Here is a 16829-nt window from a genome sequence, read left to right as displayed (position 1 = left end):
AGGATTAAAACAGCCTGTGGGTGATAGTTTGCCCACCCCTGAGATAGATGGTATTTCTCTTAAAGCTTCAGTTTCTGGAGTGAAGTGATTATGGGAGAATCTCATCTTCCATTCAAACAAACAAACAAACAAACATTGCTCCTAGTTCTCATCACTGCAGAGAACTAGTTTAAAACATGATCTGAGTGTAACCTAAAGGCTCAAAAACCAGATGGTAAATAAAAACCTCCCAAAATGTTTTTTTGTTGTTTTAAATCTCATTTTTTAAAGCTCACCTTAGGATTTTGCAGCCTGGCTCGTGATTTTTGAGCACTAGTCTGCCTCCCCATCGCTGCCACTGCGGCTAAGAGCAGAGCCCAGTGCTGCGGGCACAGCAGTGGGGACTACAAGGGCACTGCAGCTCTGTGCGGTTGCACCGGGCTCCTATGGCTAGGGTGCCTGTGTGCCCCTTGGGGCAGGGCGGGGGGGCGGGGGCCCCACTGGGAGGTTGTTGGTCAGTGCCGAGCACAATGGGGCTCTGGCCTGTAGGCCCTACCCTAACACACATAACAACAATCGCTCCCCGCCTGCAGGGAAGCCCTGGCTTGCAGGCTGCTCCCCTGCCCCCGGGTGCCTCCTCTCCCCTCGCATGGTGCCACGGCGCTGCAGGGCCCTGTGGCCTGGGAGCCCCATAACACAGGCAGGAGCTTTCCCGCCAGCCGGAGGGGGGGGCAGTACGTCACTGCAACGCGCCGAGAGAGGGATGACGTCTAACGACAGCGCCGGTCCCGAGAGGAGGAGGAAGCGGCGGCGGATTGAAAATGGTCTGAGGCGCTAGAGCGCGGGACGGGGCAGCGGGGTGAGGTGAGGGGCCGCCGGGCAGGAAGCTGGAGATGGGGGAGGGTACAGGCTCCCGCGCGGGGTGGAGATTCGCCCCGTCCCGGAGACTGGGCTGGAGATTGGGGGCAGGGCTGGAGGGGGTCTCAGCCCTGGGGGGAGGCTGTAAGCAAGACCCCCAATATCCAGCCCCATGGAGAGGGGGTCTCAATCCTGGGGGAAGGCTGTAAGCAGGGCCCTCAATATCCAGCCCCATGGGGGGGGTGTCTCAGTCCTGGGGGGAGGCTGTAAGCAGGACCCCTAATATCCAGCCCCATGGGGGGGGGTCTCAGTCCCTGGGGGAAGCTGTAAGCAAGGCCCCCAATATCCAGCCCCATGGAGGGGGGGTCTCAATCCTGGGGGAAGGCTGTAAGCAGGGCCCTCAATATCCAGCCCCATGGAGGGGGGGGTCTCAGTCCTGGGTGGAGGCTGTAAGCAGGACCCCCAATATCCAGCCCCATGGGGGGGGTCTCAGTCCTTGGGGGAAGCTGTAAGCAAGGTCCCCAATATCCAGCCCTATCGAGGGGGTCTCAGTCCTGGGAGGAGGCTGTAATCTGGGTCCCCATTATCCAGCGCCCTGGAGGGGTCTCAGTCCCACCGCTCCCCAACAAACATAAAACCTTCCAGGATCCTTCTTCTCTTGGTTCCTTCTGCATTCTTTCCTGAGAGACAGGAGACAGCTGCTGGTAGTAATGTGCTTGTGTTCCCTGTGTCACCAGCCACCACCTCGGTGGGGGAGCTGTAGCATGAGCTATTTGCAGACAATCTCGCATCTGGGAGTGTTTTCTTTCTCCTGTTGGACTAGTGCTTCCATAAACACATCATACAGTCCATGTCATACAGGTTGTGTCCTCTAGAGATGGATTTGTGCCCCTGCATTGGCTGCAGTCTTTTTGCATCTTTTGCTCTTTTTGCATCCTCCCCCTTTCCCCATTTATGTTTATTTGGAAAAAACTGTATTATTTCTCTGTGAATGTGCAGTGTTACTGACTATGGGGGAAATACAGTGTAGTGACCTTTCGCAGGGATCTGCCTTGGTTTACTCCAGCTCCCCAGTCACATAGACAAAATAAACATACATTTTTGCCTGTTTTCATGCATAAACGTGAACATATCAGAAAGTGAGTTGTAACAGTGTTATAACATGAGATTTTAATATTCACTTAGATGTTTCTATCTCTTTTCTTTGCAGTGGTTTCCTGAGACCACACTTCCTTTGGGGTATTGTAGAAAGACAGTTATGGCTGTCCCTTACTTACAACAGCCTAGCTTCCTATTGGTAAGTGCCAGTACAGACGGTTATTGGCATTAGGAAAGTTTTGTGGTGATATTGCTTTTGACTAATGAATTGCCAAATAATCACTTGAAAATTTAACCCTCCACATATTAATTCCTGACAGTATCTGTAAGCAGAATGCATAGCATAAAACCTGAAAGCATTCTGTGGAAATGCATTGAGAAAGTTCCAGCTCCTCTTCTCAAATACTCTAATGTGTGTTGACCGTTCTAAAGTCATATAGTCTTATTTTCATAGAACGTACATGGTCACAAATTGAGAACTTGCTCTTTAATTTAAAACTTGTAATGTAAATCCAAGTAGGTAAAACAAACTCACATTTGTCTCGAGTTAAAAAATACTTATGTTTAGAGTAAGTCTTACGATGGAAACAATGACAGCCCATTGCTTTTTTACAAGAGCAGTATATGACACTAACTAGAGAATTCTCTGCCAAGATTTTTACAAGTGTTTCTCTTTTTACTTTCTCTTGAAGCAGTGATCTGATTTCAGTTTCTGTCCATAACAGGCCAGTTTGAAGGCAGATTGCATGAACAAGCCCTTTGCTCAGAGGTGCCATGATCTGGAGATAGTCATTGAAGATTTTCCTGCCAAGGTACAGAGCAGTTACTTTTTCATGAATGTAGTCTGAGCTATACCTCAGTGGAGTTGTAAAAATATTTAAAAAATATTTCTTTATTCCTGCCTTTGTAAAGAGTTTTAAGATTCTTATGTGAAGTTTTATGAGTTCAGTAGTTTCCCAAAAGTTACCTAACTTTTCCAGTAGTTACAAAACTCCAAATTTTTAATTGATCGCATTCCTGATCATACTTTTTATTCTCTACTGAAATGCCGGATATGAGTACACGAATATTTTAAGATGATACATGACTGATACTAATTAGTTGAGTTGGAACATACTAATCTAGGAATAAAGAATGAGGTTTTCTACCACCTTAATCACTCTAGATTGAAAACTTTTATGGTAACAATATGGTGTGCAAATCTGGTCATCCCATCTCAAAAAAGATATAATGGAATTGGAAAAGGTACAGAAAAGGGCAACAAAAATGATTTAGAGTATGGAACAGCTTCTATATGAGGAGAGATTAATAAGACTGGGACTTTTCATCTTGGAAAAGAGACGACTAAGGGGGGATATGATAGAGATCTATACAATCATGATTGGTGTGAAGAAAGTAAATAAGAAAGTGTTGTCTAGGGGGTCACCAAATGAAATTAATAGGTAGCAGGTTTAAAACAAACAAAAGGAAGTATTTCTTCACACAATGCACAGTGTGTGGAATTCTTTGACAGAGGATGTCGTGAGGGCCAAGACTATAACAGGGTTCATGAAAGAACTAGAGAAGTTCATGGAAGATAGGTCCATCAGTGGCTATTAGCCAGGATGGGCGAGGATGCAAAACCATACTCTGAAGTGTCCCTAGCCTCTGTTTTTCAGAAGCTGGGAATAGGCGACATGGGATGGATCACTTGATGATTACTTGTTCTGTTCATTCCCTCTGAAGCACCTGACATTGGCCACTGTTGGAAGACAGGATACTGGGCTAGATGGACCTTTGGTCTGCCCATTATGGCCTTTCTTATGTCCCCAGTTTGTAAAATTATGGGAAGCGAGGATTTAGAAAACAGGCAGAGTCCAACTTCACATCAAGGGGGGAAGGATATATGTTTTCATTTAAATTTCTTTAAATTATTTCCACTGAATGTTGTGCACATAGAAGTGTGCCCTGGAAATAACAAAAATTGTGCATATATTGACTGTAGTTGGTGGGGAATATTTCTTGCATTCAGATGTCTGAAATTAAGGTTCTTCAGATGAAGAATCTACACATGAACAGTAATCTTTCTTTTTTAAAATTGTATTTATCTATTATGACTCCACTCCTTTTTCTGGTTGTTTTCCTGTAGGAACTGCATGCCATCTTCCCATGGCTAGTGGAGAATATTTTTGGTAGTCTGGATGGCATTATCATAGGTTGGAATCTTCGCTGTCTGCACGGAAGAGCAAATCCTACAGAATATGCTATTGCCCTGGATTTCCTGGATCCCAGGTAAATGTGCTAACTTCAGAGCAGTGGAAAATTCACAGTGAATTAATAAACCAGTATTTGATGTGTTTTCTCCTACGTAAACATTCATCTACAAAAGGGGCCAAAAAAGAAAAAAGATGCTCTCTCTGTTTTTCCTTATCCTTGCATACAGTGGCCCGATGATGAAGCTGGTTTACAAACTCCAAGCTGAGGAGTACAGATATGAATTCCCAGTCTCCTATCTTCCGGTAAGTAACTGTTAAAGGTTATGTGAGAGAAAATTATTTTGGTGTTGCACCCGTTGGAAGGTTACTTACTCAGATACCCTGAGTTCAGGATAGGACCTGTCACTGTAGTAGTTGAATTATTGTTTCATAGCATAGCAGACTCTGGAGATGGGATTTCTAGTTTGTTGATTGTTTCAGAGGGCTGTTAGGGTAGAGCATTCTTTGTCATGATGGATTTTATAAGAAGTTGTGCTGTTAGCTTGTTTTACTATCAGCAAAATTTTGTGCTGTTCAACTAAGAAATTTCACTTCTTTTTTTTTTATTTGGCCGTCAAAATAGTCACTAGACTATTTTTGTCTTGATTACCAATAGATGGAGTTTAAAACATCTCTTCCAAACTTGTTGGAAAGCATCCCCACCTCTAACAATATCTCATATCTCCCAGACACTTCATTCCTGTAAGTTTAATGAAGATTAACTGTCCTCCTGGTTATGGAACATAACACTTTATGGTTGTAGGAAAACAGCTGTCCGCGGAAGCTTCGTGAAATAACTTTTCCATTGCAACCAGATAGCCACAGTCTAAAACAAAGAACCAGACATCTTTTTACAGTCCAATACAAGAATACATCCTCAAAAACTCATTCACATATTCTTAGTAAACTGGTCTAGGTATCTCATTACTCCCTCTCTTTTCAGGGCCCTGTGAAGGCTTCAATGCAAGAGCGAGTCCTACCAGAATGCTCACTGTACCACAACAAAGTCCAGTTCCCTCCATCTGGAGGCCTAGGTTCGAACTTGGCCCTCAGTATCCTTTTAACAATTGAAGGGTTTACATTTTTAAATTCTTTTTAATATTTGAAGTGACTAAAACTCAGAAATCAAGATCCATTTCTGCTGTTTGCTTATCGTACAGTCATGTGCCTTAGTCCAATGCTGCTGTGTTCAGATTGCAAACACAGTAGGGAAATGTTTAGAAATATTGTCGTTCATTGAAATCTCGAATGTTTGAAAACTTCTAGGATGATATTCTGGCCTCATCAAAGTTGATGGCAAACCTCCCTTTGACTTCAGTGGGCCCAGGATATCACCCCGTATGTTTCATAAATATTTCTAGGTTGTTTGTCTGGTAGGGAGAAAAAACCTAAACTACCTGACAGTGTGTAATAAACACTCTGGGAAGAGAGCAAAAGGTCAAACCTGAACTTGCCATTGAGCTCTAGAAAGTCTTCTAAAACTAGCACTGAGATACTGAAGATTTAAAAGACCAGTAATTCATATAATGTTTCCAATAAGCTGTACTTATTGTATCCTTGACTCTGTCTCTCCAGATCCATTTGAATATTACATGTTTTACTTTGCAATAAGCCTTATCACACAGAGGGTAAATAAATTTTAATGCTTTTTTTCCTTTAAAGTAGCATCACTCTGGCAAACCCTTTCTTCACTGCATTTTGAAAGCTTCCATCTTGTGTCTAAATGCAAGAACCCAGTTAAACTGAATCTTGCACCTGTTGCCTTATAAATACCATTTGATATGGTGAAAACATAGGCCGTGATGATACACATGTAGATAATTGTACACATCTTCCTCTTCTCAGTGCTGCATTCCATTGTTGATGGCTGAGGATGAATGAGGTATAGAAATTTCAGCTTTCTGTGCACTTTTACTTTATACCTGCTGAGCATGTTGATCATCATTCGTCCTTTGTTGTACAAACAATACACATGGCAGTCATATATTGTATTGCACACTAAACTTCCCTTGTTTTTAGCAGAATCTAATGTTGCTGTCAGATGTGGAGTGTGATTCAATACACTGAATCATTGCAGAAGAGACCACGAAAACGCAGATCTTTAAGGCTAGAATAAAACACTATGAACATCCAGTTTGATTTCTTGCGTTACACAGGCCTTAGAATTTCATCCAGTAATTCCTGCATCAGACCCAGAATGAGATTTATCAGGTCCCGAAATCCCTGTTCCCAGTGACTTATTGTAACAGCGTGTGTATTGACTTATTGTAGCTATATGCTGTGTTTATATATTCCAGAACTCTCCCGCCATCCATCATGTCAGCCCTTCAAACAGCGCCTACTTCAGTCTGGTGGACACATACTTGAAATGGTTTCTTCCCACAGAAGGAAGTGTTCTTCCTCCACCTTCTTCCAATCCTGGCGGGGGCATCCCTTCACCTGCTCCTAGGTAATGACTTGGTAAACTTGCGTTATCAGTTCTAGACTGCATGGGCACTGCTCGCAAAAACTGGCTTGCTTCAATGACGAGTTCTTGCCAAAGATAATGTAAGACAATGGCACCATTTTTATATTGTGTGTATCCATACAGAAAATAAACATGATTGTACCGGTATAGTAGTCTTATAATGGAGAATATAATACGGGGGTCACTGAAAGCTGAGAAACTTTTATTCTGAAAGTTTGCTGGCCTGCAGTAGTGGAGCCAGAGATGAGTTATAAAAGTGGTTTGTAGCTGTTGGATTTTTTTCATTCAACACCACTAATTATGGTTCCTGCTATGTGCTCTGACTCTAGTATGGGATGGACACACCATCCACCCAGGAGTGGCTTGTACCACTTAATGCACATGGGGCAGTCAGGGAGCAACTGAACTGGTATTGGCTGTAACTGAAGGAACCTCTCACATCATAACAATTTTGCTGCTGGCTCAACTTTTTGATGTTGCCAGCTTCAGTCGTCTCTAGTGCTATAACCTTCCATGTCCTAGTTAAGAATGCATCAGTGTTTCTTTGCAAGCTACCAGTTGTTGAGGGTTTCTTGATCTGGTATACAAAGCCTGGGTGGAATTTTTATTTTACTATCCAGCGTATAACAGGGTTATCAAAGTTTAGGTGACAAACTATGCATAATTACATATGTTGATTTATTGAGCCACAAACTGAGGAGGATCCGAGGAAAGCGTTTCAATCTCGTACTAAAGTTTTTTTAGCTTGTCTGTAGTTTGTACTTATGCTCTTCAATTAGCCTTGCAAAATTGATATGAAAATTTAGCAGCACATGCGCAAAATCTACTCGTCTGCCCTTTACGATGATTGATAATGTTAAAACTGATATCTTACTCATCTGGATTGAGTGGGAATGTACAGTTTTGTAAGGCCAATTTTGAATTTGGTATTTCTATGTATTATATTTATCATCAAAAATGTTTATTTACTCAACTATATATTGTTGTGGCTTTTTTTAACTATGGCATTTTGAGTGACTCCCAAAAGTTCTCTCTCGGGCTTTCTTGAACCTTAAACTAGATTAAATAGTCTGTTAATGATTTAGATGCCTAATTAAGGCCTAACCTCACAGTAAAATTGAATAGGAGACAGGCTAAATAAAATAGTGTACTGCAGAATGTAGTGTGTGGTTTGCATAAAATAATAAATGAAAATAGGCACTGCACACTTACTCTTGCTGTGGCTAATAATTGCAACCGCTTGCTTAATTTTTAAAATTCTAATTATGCAGATTTATTTAGCACAAACTCTTACCCAGTTTCTTTGTGTCCTTGGGGTTACAATCTATGACCTCTGTCTCTGTACAGAGGCCCATTGACTTCAGTATTTATATAAACTTCTCTTTAAAGATCCCCAGCAGTGCCTTTCACTTCTTATGGCATACATCACACTAGTCTGCTGAAACGGCACATTGCCCATCAGCCTTCAGTGAATGCTGATCCTGCTTCCCAAGAGATCTGGAGATCAGAAACAGTGCTTAAAGTGAGTCCAATGAATTTTCTTATATTTTTAAAGTTAGAATGACTGAAAAAGCTTATTTGTGGGTAAATCTCTTTTTTTCCCCCCAACTAAAAATCAGCTTGCTTTTCCATTCCTCTCTAGCTTGCAGTCTGTTAATGGAACTGAGCAGTGCAGCTTTCGTTTTCTATTAACATAATATAAAGAAACATAAGGTAAAAAGGCACTAACTTGTTAAGCAACTGTTGCCACACTTTGGTTTCTAGGGGCCTGAGTCTCATCCAGCTTACACCAGATAAGTTGCTCGTTATTTAGGGAGAGAAATATCAGGAACTAGGAATTTATTCAAAACCCGATGTAATGCCCCAATGCTAAACTGAAATATTGATTGTACAGTGTAAGCTACCATAGTGTGTGCGCAATGATCTTGTGGCTAAAACACAGGACTGGGAGTTTGTAGGTTTATTCCTGGCTCTGCCACAAACTTCCTGTGTGACTCTGGGTAAGACACTTAAACTCTGCACCTCAGTTTGAGGGGGGTAATATCTATCTTACAGGTGGTTATGAGAATTAATTCACTAATGTTTTGAGTTATTTGCATTCCTGTGATGACTTCTATCCAAAGTATTAACAACATTGTGGGGAACCGCATTCTAAATTAGACCTAAGTTTAGACAACAAGCAAGCAAGAATCAATTTTTAAAAATAATTCCTAGAATTCAGAAGATAAGGATCTCATCTCTCCTCAAGGGGGGGAAAAAAAACGCTGTCAATGTAGCTTTATTTTGTGGTATAGTGCTAATGATGATGTCTCTCTCTCAAATAAAGCTGCTCTTCGGTTGAGTGTAAGTGACACAGTTCTTGTTCATTTCCTCCCCCTCACTCCAGTCACTAGACAGGTAGTGGGGAAAAAAATTAAAATGATTCCTCCCATTGCCACACCCATGTCTTTGTGTAGACTGTAAGTTCTCCCAATCAGGGATGACATCTTCCTTTATATGAGGAAATTGCCTAACACATTTTGGGTGCTATCACAATCTAAATAATAAAGCAGCGGTGTCGGGGAGTCATCCACTGAACTCTGTGCCTGCATCTCCCCCACATGCTTTGCTCACCGCTCTCTCTCCTTGATTAACAAATAATTGATATTTCACTGGAATTGACGTATCTTGGCCTAAAGAAACCTAACCTTATGTTAGGTTTTGCTTCAAGGCTCTCAGACTCTAAAGGATTAAACTGATCATTGGGGCTTTTATTCTTAGAGCAAGTTGGAAGGGAAATGGAAACAGACGGAAGAGTCAAAAGAGAGAGGTTATTCTGCTACGGTATTTGAATTCAGGGATGGATAAGTAATACCTATAGGAAATGTGTGATGTGCTTGTTATGTAGTTCACTTGCAGCCTTTTCCCATCTCCCTTGAGAGAGAGGCAGACACACGCATTCTTTTCAAACAGAGACATGTCTGTTAATAAATGAAAGCTACTAAACTTGGATCACTGGTATTCTCGGGTGAGTGTTCTGCTGTGTGAGCTAAAGGAGGAACTCTTCTTTCAATGTTTTAGAACTGTGTTCACAATTCCTCTGACTTTATGATCTATACAGTAGCTGTAGCTTGTCCTATTACTATTCTTGTATTTATACGAGGTGTTTTGACTTATATTGTATAATAGTCTCCTAAGAACAAAGAGAGAGAGTTCAGTGATAATGGCAGAAACATAATGGGCCTTCAAAATATTGAGAAAAGAAAACATACACCTTGGTGAGGTGCAAAGTGCCCTTGCACCTGTGTCACAACATTGAAATACAGTGGATGGGTTTGCATATGTGTAATTGGGAGAAGCTTTGGCCTCATAACCGCAACATGCAGTGTAACTATACAGACGTGTAATTGCAGATATTGTGAAATAATACTTAGGGATTGTATTATACAGTGTGGCTCAGACTTATCTCACTAAATGTAATAGTTTAGTAAAGGCGAACTTGGAAAGAACCAAGTCTGTAAAAACTGAAACATCTCTAAGTACATGCTTATACTATTTTACAAGTATAACTTAGTCTTTTGTTGAGTGATGTACAACAGGCTTCAATTTGGCTAATCAAAGGCAGATTGTGACTGGCTATTCCTGGGTCTTCCCTCTTTTTCTCTGGCTGAGAAAACATTTGTTGTTTTACAGGTTTTTGTTGAAATGTGGCTTCACCATTACTCACTGGAAATGTATCAGAAAATGCAGTCCCCTCATGTCAAGGTAATAGCCTGTGCTTCATTCGTTGGTGTCTCTTGCTTGTTGGCTTCTTATCTTGGGGTGAACCTTTGTCACTTCCCATCTTATGGAGGACTTTGAAGTGTATGGTTACAAAGGAGTGTTCTTAAAAGCATACAGCAGAGCTTCTAAACTGCAGTGATGAAAAGATGTTGTGAACAAGTGCTTGTGTTATCCAAATTTGCCTTTGTTGCAGTAGCTAAATATATATAAAGTTGACTTTTGTTCAACGGTCATAACAATCAATGCTACTCATAGTAGTTGGAGCAGTAACTGCTGGTAAGACTTCAGTATACAATGCCCTATTAAAATCCCACACAAAAACGTCAACATGGCCATACAAGAGACCTAAATTTGGTTTCTGCAGCTGATAGTGTTACTGAGGAGTTAATGAGTCATTTAAAGATCCAGTGTCATGTTTTTCAAGAGCAAAGATTTTAGCCTAAATCCAATTTTAATGGGTTTTCATAAACTATCTTCGTAGTTTTAATTGGTTAAAGCACATTCTATATTTCCTACCCCAGAAACTGGCATTGTTAAATGTGTGCTGCATTTCAATGGTGGCTGAAGTGCTTTCTATGTATATGTAACTTTGGGATCTCTTACAAGGTCTTACTTAAATAAGATATTACATTGATTACAAGCCATTTGTTCTAGCTGTTCAAGAATAAAACTGATGTGCTTAAAGGGGAACCTGGTATCAGAAGAATTAGGAGTGCTGAGATTTGAGGGAATTTGGAAAAATGCCAGGGGACTGAGGAGTCTCAGGATTCCCAGGGGGGAAGAAATGTAGAAGTTACTAAAGGCTTGTTCTTGTGTGAAGGCGTAAGATGAGAGTTGCTTGACTGGGAAATTCTGATCCTTCAATTCATTAGGTTATAAAACAAATATTTTGTTAGGCAAGAATGTTGCAGATCTAAGTGTGGTGAGTTACTGTTTTTATTTAAAAAAAAAAAAAAAGATTTTAGCTCAAACTGCAAACTCTTAATAAAGATGGTAGGTCTCCACTCAGGAACCCCAGCAGCATGGCTATGCATCGATGATGGAAAGGCTTTGCTTTCAAGTACCTTTGTTCTCTGTCTGCATAGTCTTTGTGCATGCAGCTTTATGTTTAGGTTAAAAAAAAAATGCATCGCTTTAAACTTCTCTCCTCTGTTCACCCTCTGTAGCTGAGACACTGTCTTCTAATGTTATAGCAGCATCCAGGCAGATGACGATGATTTCTTAGTGCTCATAAAACAATGTGACTTACGCTGTGGAAATGTATGGGTAGCACCTAAAGGAGTTTTTCCACCATAGGCTCCCACCTAGATACACTGATCAGGGGAGGATTGAGACTGTGGCTGCCGGGTGACTTTCAACTTCTGTCCCTGATTATTTCCCAAGAATCACTAGTCATGGGCATGTAGACAAATGAAATCCTGCTGCTTTTGGGTGGGTTGCAGGATAGAAAACAAGGGCAGGGAAGTGGCCTCCCTATCCAAAAAGGAATCTTCCTTTAGAACTCTGAGATGTAAGACTTTGGAAGGTGTGGAGACAGCACTATCTCTCAAGCAATGAGTACTTAACTAACCAGAGTATTATCTGGAGGAGTTGAAAAAAACTAGTGAAGCTTATCAGTTGTTCAGATGTGAGCGAGAAACTAGAACTTGCAAAATTACCATTTCTCTGGTATTCAGAGGAGTTTTTTTTAATTGGGGCTTTTGACTGCCAATCTAGAGAATACCATAAGTTTTTGCAAAGTAAAGTGAATAATGACCACGTATCTTCCCCTGTTTCCATTTACCTTTCTGCATGTGTGGAGCAGAGGGATGGTCAGTCCCATAGAAAGTCTCCGAATGTGGGCCCATTCATGATTTTAAACATGATATTTTAAGTCTCTAGCTACAAACTCTCCTGTAAAGAGCGGGGCTGGGATGGCGTTCCACAGAACTCGATGCATCTTCCCCCAGCAGAAGAACATGGGTTGTCTGGGAGTGCCATGCTGGATCCCAGCTGTGTCATTTCCCATTGCCCCTTCTGAATTGTCTGAAGAAACAGGCAAATCCTAAGAATGATTCATGTCATTAAGAAGCTCTTTTACGTCAGTAATAAAAGGTGGAGGTGAGGTATGGGGAGGAGCCAACAGAGTTTGCTTCAAGAATAATTACTTTCCTTTGTGATTACTCTGCTTGAAATTGCTCCCAGATGTGGAGTGAGCCTGAAGTTAACACTGTTATGCTGGGTTTGATGATTCTCCCCCCCATTAATTCAATTTGATTCAATTTCATATTTCCCCCTTTCTATTGTACTCCCCTTTCCTCTGTCTGTTTTGCAGCTGCTCAGTGGGGGCCAGGTGTGCAGTATCTGTTTGCCTTTTAGCTTCTGCTTTTGTCATGATTTGATTTATTTTAAGGGGTCAGTATCTAATAGGTTCTGTGTAAAGCCTGTTGTGTTTACATTGCCAGGGATCACAGATCTCAGTAACAATCGCATGTGTGGCACTCTTCAGGGGCCTAGATCTTGCTGCAGCAAAGGAGAGGAGAGTTAATTACCATAGCAGAAGCTGGGCTCTGCTGTTTAGGAGTTTGCAGTGGCATTGCTACCGCTCTCTTAGCAGTGTCGAAGCAAAGCAGAATAAATCTGAAAAACTGAATTGAAAATAGAGGAGAAAGGAACAGAAAGGTCCTGTTAGTGAAGGCAGGGGGCTGGACTCGATGACCTTTCGGGGTCCCTTCCAGTTCTATGAGATAGGTATAGCGCCATATATTATTATAATAATATATTATATTATAAACTTAGAGGAGGTGTAAGACGGAGAGTTAGTTTAGATGCCTGATATTGTTGATTTGGGTCTCTGTTTAGGTGTACATTTTGTTTTGATTTTTTTTATTTATTCCATACGTGTCAATGTGGCTATAGTATCCTCTTCACCACTGTTTTGATTAGTTTTAGGAAATGTTTCCTGTCCAAGGAGGAGGGTGGTTGAGACTTGGGAAGAACTTGGTACTCGCCTAGAACCTTAATGGCCATGTTTATTTCAGCGTGCCATCTCTATAACAAGCTTGTCCTTTTGTTTGGTTGGGCATTTTTTTTTCTAGTGTTGTTTCCCCCCTCTCTGATAGTAGAGGTCATTCTCTCTTTCAGACCTATTCACTTTCCACAGATTTGAATTCCCATCAATCGTATTTGGTCTTTAACTAGAAAAACAAAGCATGGAGCATGAAGGCTTCTAGCTGGTGATTGCCAATACTGCAGTTAATTGGAGAGACTCACAGCGGTGCAATCAACCCTTTACCTTTTCCCCTTCCATGTCCCTGGGGCAAGATATGCCCCCGTACTGGCTCCTCTGGTTCTCATTGGCACACAAGCAAGAATCCCAAACCTTGGTCTGCCAGTGCACGGCAGGCTAAGGGATAGCTTTACAGTAGCTTTCGTAATACTAGTTTGGAAGTAAGCGTTTCCAGAAAAATGATTGTTTTTGCCCCACATCAAATCATTCCACATGTTAATTCCTATATTTGGCTATTCTGTCCTGCAGTTTAGCTGTTTTCAAGTGGAGAGGTTGGACTTAGTTTCATGAGCCTAAGATTTCCTCAACATGTTTGGCGGAAGCTTTGTCTCTCTATGCACTGCTTGTTAAGTCATTGATATAAGCCTGCTGCTTTTGTGGTAGAGAAAGAGACAGAACTGACTCAATCAGAGCTTCCCCCTAACCCACTAATGTTAATTGTGAACCCAACAACAATGTCCTGTCAATTGCTTTCCCAGCTTAATGAGGGTCAAAGTACTGTACCTGTGGAATCAAGCAACTGAATACCAGAAGGAGAAGAGGATACTGTGGCTGCAGTTGTTGTGATATGTTGTCATTGACTGTATTTGTGACTTCCATTTTTTTCCCCCCACAACCCTTTCTCTGGATCATTCACACTGTTTCTTGTTTTTTTTTTGTTTTTTTTTCCTCTTGCTCTTTCCTCTCCCTCTTTCCTTCCTTTTTGTTTCTGTCGTCTCTCAGCTGGAGGTTCTCCACTACTGACTCAGTATCTCCAGTACACACCACAGTAGTCCTGCCCAATCCGGCTACCAGGCCCTCCACGCATACCAAGTATTGCCATCTTTTCATTTTGTTTCTTTTTAAAAAATCTTGTTTCATCATATAATCTGCAAAGTGTATTAATTGGCACTAGCAGAAAAGGCAGCTGTACAGCAGGTTTGCAAGATGATTCAGAGATTAGTTCCACTGAAACAATGTTTGGTAAAGATAGGTGCAGCAGATACTGAGAGAGGCTGATGAACACTTTGGAAAAAGATGTTAGATGTATAGCACATATTAGAAGGACCAACTGGGATCCCCATTTTAAGAGATGCATCTCTTTTAATGGATTTAAAGGGAAAAATTTGACACTGTGCTAATATCTCCTTGGCCCAACAACGTGCTTTGCTAATGGCAGAATTCTGCCTATCATGTACTGCTCCTTTAAATGAATCTTGCAGGGAAGAGGAGATTAGAGATTGCATGGCTGTACCCCTAATGAGAGAGGTAGGTAACATGTAAACAATCATTGTAAACTTCCAGTGAAACACAACTGGACAGTTAAATTAATATTGGCAGCCTGAGCTTGATTGGCTAACTTCACAAAGGGATATGTGGGTTGCACGTTTGCGGATTATTCAGGACGTGCCTGCAAAGCCATTCCTGTTGAAACAGGTTCCTGGGTTCATCCTCCCTATTTCAGCCTTTTACTCACTGTTTCCTCATTTGGTGGGGCACATAGTCCATAAAGCCAAGTTAATATTGGTTTAAATTCTCCCTGCTTAACCACTTAGTCCTCTGCTTTTGCATAAGCGGCATGAACACTTTTACTATTAATCAACATACTGCTTAAGAAGGGAAATAAGAATCTACTACCTGGTGCATTGTTTTATAGCCTTAAATCATCATGCCAGTCCATAGTGGTGTTCTTAAACTTATGTGGAATATGTATTTTCTCCACCTTCCTGGGTGAGGAGGGGAATGATTGGGCGAACATTCCTGCAACTTAGGGCTGGAGGTCAAGAGTTTTTGGAAAGAGTAGGGAGAACAGAAGTTTCTTTTTAGCTTTAAAGAACAATGCTTGTGATGATGCTGGTGATCCAGGTTATGAGGAAATTAGCCTGTCAAATAGCTTTTAAGTGACAGAGGATTTGTTAGTGTGAAAATGAACAATGGAGTTAAATGCAACCACACAAACAGTTGAAGACTCATATAAAACAGCAGAGAATGCTTTCTTGGAGGTAGTCAATGGCCAAGATTTTCAAAAGTGACTAGTGATTTTGGGTGCCCAGTTTGAGGTTCCTTAAAGGGGCCTGAATTTTCAGAAGGTGGGTGCTCAGCAATTTGTGAAAATCGGACCCTATAAGGGTCTTAAGGTGGGCACTCCAAAATCACTAGCCACTTTTGAAAATCTTGGCCTAAGTTCATAGCACCAGAAAGACCCTACCTAAGATGTCTTTGTTAGGTATTTTCTCCTTCAGACTTTCTATAGACTAACTGACTCGCAGCCACCTATTGACTGATGTGATCCCTTTGGTAGCCTCACTTCCACTGGTTATGGACACTGGTAGGAATACAAATGGAGTCTTCATTAATCCTAGTAATAGGGCCTTCCCTCCCTTAGAGAAGGCATAGATCCATCCAACTTCACTGCTGCAGTCAGAGGCCCATCATTGCCTGCCATCAGTCAGGAGCTGAGTCTTTTCCAGGGAGAACCTAGCTATGTAAAAGTATTAAGAACATTTTCAGAACTGTTTAAGCATATGAAAACTATTAGCTGCTTCCCCACAGCCATTGCAAGTAGGAAGGGCTTTAAAGTGTCATCATAGCACCAAGAATTGTTCTGAATTGCTCACACACAATTAAACAGATTGAAAAGATAAGTAGTTTCCTAAAAAAAACAAAACAACCTGTCCCAAGTAGCCAAACTATGCAGCTCCGAAGTTTCACCTGAATGCAGCTTCGTTATGGCATCCAAGAATCTCCTTTCACAGCTGCTGCTAACACGTGCAGCCCAGTGCAACCCTCCATCATGCTTGTTTTTGTTGCTGCGGTACTTGTGTTTGGCTATCCTTGATCTCCCAGAAACAGCCCTCAGTGGTGGATTGAGATAAGTTTACTGTTTCCAAGGCAGGCTAGAACACCAATAGGGCTGGTGTGTGCTCCTGGGTTCTGCTGTAGTGGGGAAGGAGTGCACTACTCCCTTTTTCTCTTCCTATAGCATCTCCCCATTCCTCCATGTGCTCACTCTTCTGGTAGCAATACCAAAATGGCCCACTCTCACTCCTCCATGTTCCTTGTGTGAAAAAGATCTTCCCATGTACCACACTTCCAGTAAAAAGATTGAATGACACCCCTACCCCCTAAAAAACTTATACTGATGTTAAGTGCAACAGGATCATTCAGGGCATGAGCAACAGAA

The 16829-nt window shown here is 41.5% G+C and overlaps 1 protein-coding gene across 1 annotated transcript in view; it reads left to right on the top strand.

Annotated features, from left to right (window-relative positions):
- Positions 1-756: 756 nt before the first annotated feature.
- SMPD4 (sphingomyelin phosphodiesterase 4) overlaps positions 757-16829 on the top strand; it is a 28336-nt gene continuing 12263 nt past the window's right edge. Inside the window, exons 1-10 of the mRNA XM_030582857.1 lie at positions 757-843; positions 2048-2134; positions 2661-2747; positions 4064-4206; positions 4358-4433; positions 5113-5221; positions 5745-5797; positions 6467-6618; positions 8026-8158; positions 10309-10380. Of these exons, the coding sequence (XP_030438717.1) occupies positions 2096-2134; positions 2661-2747; positions 4064-4206; positions 4358-4433; positions 5113-5221; positions 5745-5797; positions 6467-6618; positions 8026-8158; positions 10309-10380 (864 nt within the window). The 5' untranslated portion in view covers positions 757-843; positions 2048-2095. The remainder of the gene's footprint in view (positions 844-2047; positions 2135-2660; positions 2748-4063; positions 4207-4357; positions 4434-5112; positions 5222-5744; positions 5798-6466; positions 6619-8025; positions 8159-10308; positions 10381-16829) is intronic.

This window comes from Gopherus evgoodei, chromosome 13 (assembly GCF_007399415.2).
Source record: "Gopherus evgoodei ecotype Sinaloan lineage chromosome 13, rGopEvg1_v1.p, whole genome shotgun sequence".
Classification (NCBI taxonomy): Eukaryota; Metazoa; Chordata; order Testudines; family Testudinidae; genus Gopherus; species Gopherus evgoodei.
Note: the sequence above shows the minus strand (reverse complement) of the source record. Positions and strands in the feature narration are given on the sequence as shown.